Below are 2,500 nucleotides of genomic sequence, written 5' to 3' on the forward strand. Positions count from 1 at the left end.
ATCAACCTCTCATAATTACAAAAAAATGAACAAAATGAAAAATTATGATTGATTGAATGAGGTTTTGACGGTTTTTACAAATTGAGTGGTTTTTATTTGAACCCACCCCTATATATATATATATATAGATGATAATGTAACTTAATTAAGCAATGGAAAACAAATGACCTTTTTGCATTATTGACTATAGTTATCTTCGACACTCGTGAACGTTGACGTGGACTCACCATAAGTTATCATCTGTAATTCCTGTGCCTGCATCACTTGTTGGAAATCTGTTAGAACCATTGATGGTGCGTGAGACGCTCGGATGGTTTCTAACTCTGCAACAACTTCTTTCATTGTTGGCCTATTTTTTCCATTCAAATTCAAGCATCGCATAGCCACGTTAGCTACTGTCAATATCTCATCCCTTGTACCCTCCTTAATTACCAGTGCCTCAATAATAGACATGACACGACCTTCTTCCATAGCCAATAGAAAGTGCGTAGCCAAACTTCTGTTTTCACCAAATCTGGTTAGGGAAATCGGCATCTCACCCGTCAAGAGTTCAACCAAGACAACTCCAAAACTATAGACATCACTCTTTTCAGTGAACTGACTAGACTGGAAGTACTCAGGATCTAGGTAGCCAAATGTACCTGTGACTAAGGTAGTGAGATGAGTTTGATCTATTGATACGAACCTTGAAGTTCCAAAGTCGGAAACTTTGGCTCTGTGTTTATCATCCAAAAGTATATTAGTGGTTTTGATGTCCCTGTGGTATATTGGAATGGAAGTTGCTGAATGTAGGTAAGATACGGCTCCTGCAACCTCTGTAGCAATTTGTAGTCTCATGTTCAAAGAAATTGGGGAGTCATTGGTCTCATTGTGAAGATGATCATACAAGGTCCCATTTGAAATGAATTCAGAAACAAGTAGAGGGACTTCCGTCTCCAAGCAACATCCCAACAGTTTGACCACGTTGCGATGATTGACTTGCGATAGAATGACCACCTCATTGATGAACTGCTCTAGTTGGCTTTCATCAACTACCTTTGATTTCTTGACTGCCACAATTCTTCCGTCTATTAACATACCTTTGTAGACCGTACCTTGACCTCCTCGACCAAGAATCCTATTCTCGTTGAAATAGTCTGTGGCCTTCTCCAACTCACGTGATGTAAAAAGTATGGTTTTATCAAAGAAAGAGGGGTCAGCTTCCTCTTGTTGTTTTAGAAGTAAACCACCATTACGTTTAAAGAACCTCTTTCTCCTTCTCCTTGCTTTTGTTTTCTTGATCACTTTGTACAGTACATAGCTCATTGCCGCAAGAAGAAGTACACCCATGCTTATGCTGACACCTGAATGAATTCCAATACAAAATGGAAAATTATTTAGATGTATCCCAAACTTTTAAAGAAGTTCAAAATTCTTGCTCAAAGGGATTTGGAACATGTTCTTGTGGTTGTGTTTTTTAAGGATTTACATCCATGGTTGCATTTTCTATAATGAGTTGGGTCACTTTAGTTGAAGTTTTTCAATGATTTCAGTCCCTAAATAAATCAACAACCTGGTCTTGTGGGTGCATTAAGGACCCAAGGACCCAACTCCTAAATATGCAACCACAATGGTTAAGTTCCTGAACTTTTTTTTGAATAAATAAATTATCAAATTTCTAAAAATGGGACACATACATTCTTTTAACCCAAAAAAGTTACATGTAACCAACTAGCAATGTTTTAAAGTAAATATAAATAGATTCGTTTACAATTTCCAAACATTACACCATTCAAACCCTTAGCACACAATGACATTACTCCCCTTGCCACTCCTCATATGCTCTCTCTATAGTGCATTGCAGTCTTTGGTCCCTGTCATCGATCTCCCTCTTTTTAATCCATTTTTTTTCGATTCTCTCTCTTTTACAATTTAATAGAGCACATATAAACATAATTAAAAAATGGAGACTAAAAAGACAAAAAAAAAATAGTGAAATCGATGGTAGAGGCCAACAACAGTGATTGGCTAGAGAGTAACGACCATGAAGACGGGGGGTTTGAATGACTTACAAATGGGAACAGTCTTTGATAGGAACTAGGTTGCGGGCCAAGTCATCTGTACACCACCCGGTTTTCGCATGTGTATTACCACACTTGATAATGTTGTTCTCGTATTTTCATATAATAAAAATGTTCTCAATCGAACATCCACCATATTTAATATATAGATGAAATTACATTTTTGGTCTGTGGTTATCACTCACTATCAACTTTAGTCCTTATTTTGAACTAATTACAATTTTGGTCACTATAGTTGTTAATCTGTTTCACTTTTGATCATCTGACTAACTTTTGTTTAATGGCCCATTAGCTTAGGGACATTTTGGTCTTTTTATCGTTCTTTAAATTTTTAATTAAAATATATTATTATTAATTTTGTGTGATAACCAGATCCTGGTTATTACCCAAGGTAATTTATACGTGAATATTTGACTAAATGATTTCATGATAGCATGATA

General features: G+C 36.2%; 1 protein-coding gene across 1 annotated transcript in view; it reads right to left on the reverse strand.

Moving 5' to 3' along the window:
* Positions 1–177: 177 nt before the first annotated feature.
* Positions 178–2,500, reverse strand: part of LOC112523418 (putative wall-associated receptor kinase-like 16) — a 6,220-nt gene continuing 3,897 nt past the window's right edge. Inside the window, exon 3 of the mRNA XM_025133049.1 lies at positions 178–1,343. Within this exon, the coding sequence (XP_024988817.1) occupies positions 178–1,343 (1,166 nt within the window). The remainder of the gene's footprint in view (positions 1,344–2,500) is intronic.

The sequence above is a fragment of the Cynara cardunculus genome (genome assembly GCF_001531365.2).
Source record: "Cynara cardunculus var. scolymus isolate 2C chromosome LG 1, CcrdV1, whole genome shotgun sequence".
NCBI classification, from domain to species: Eukaryota; Viridiplantae; Streptophyta; class Magnoliopsida; order Asterales; family Asteraceae; genus Cynara; species Cynara cardunculus.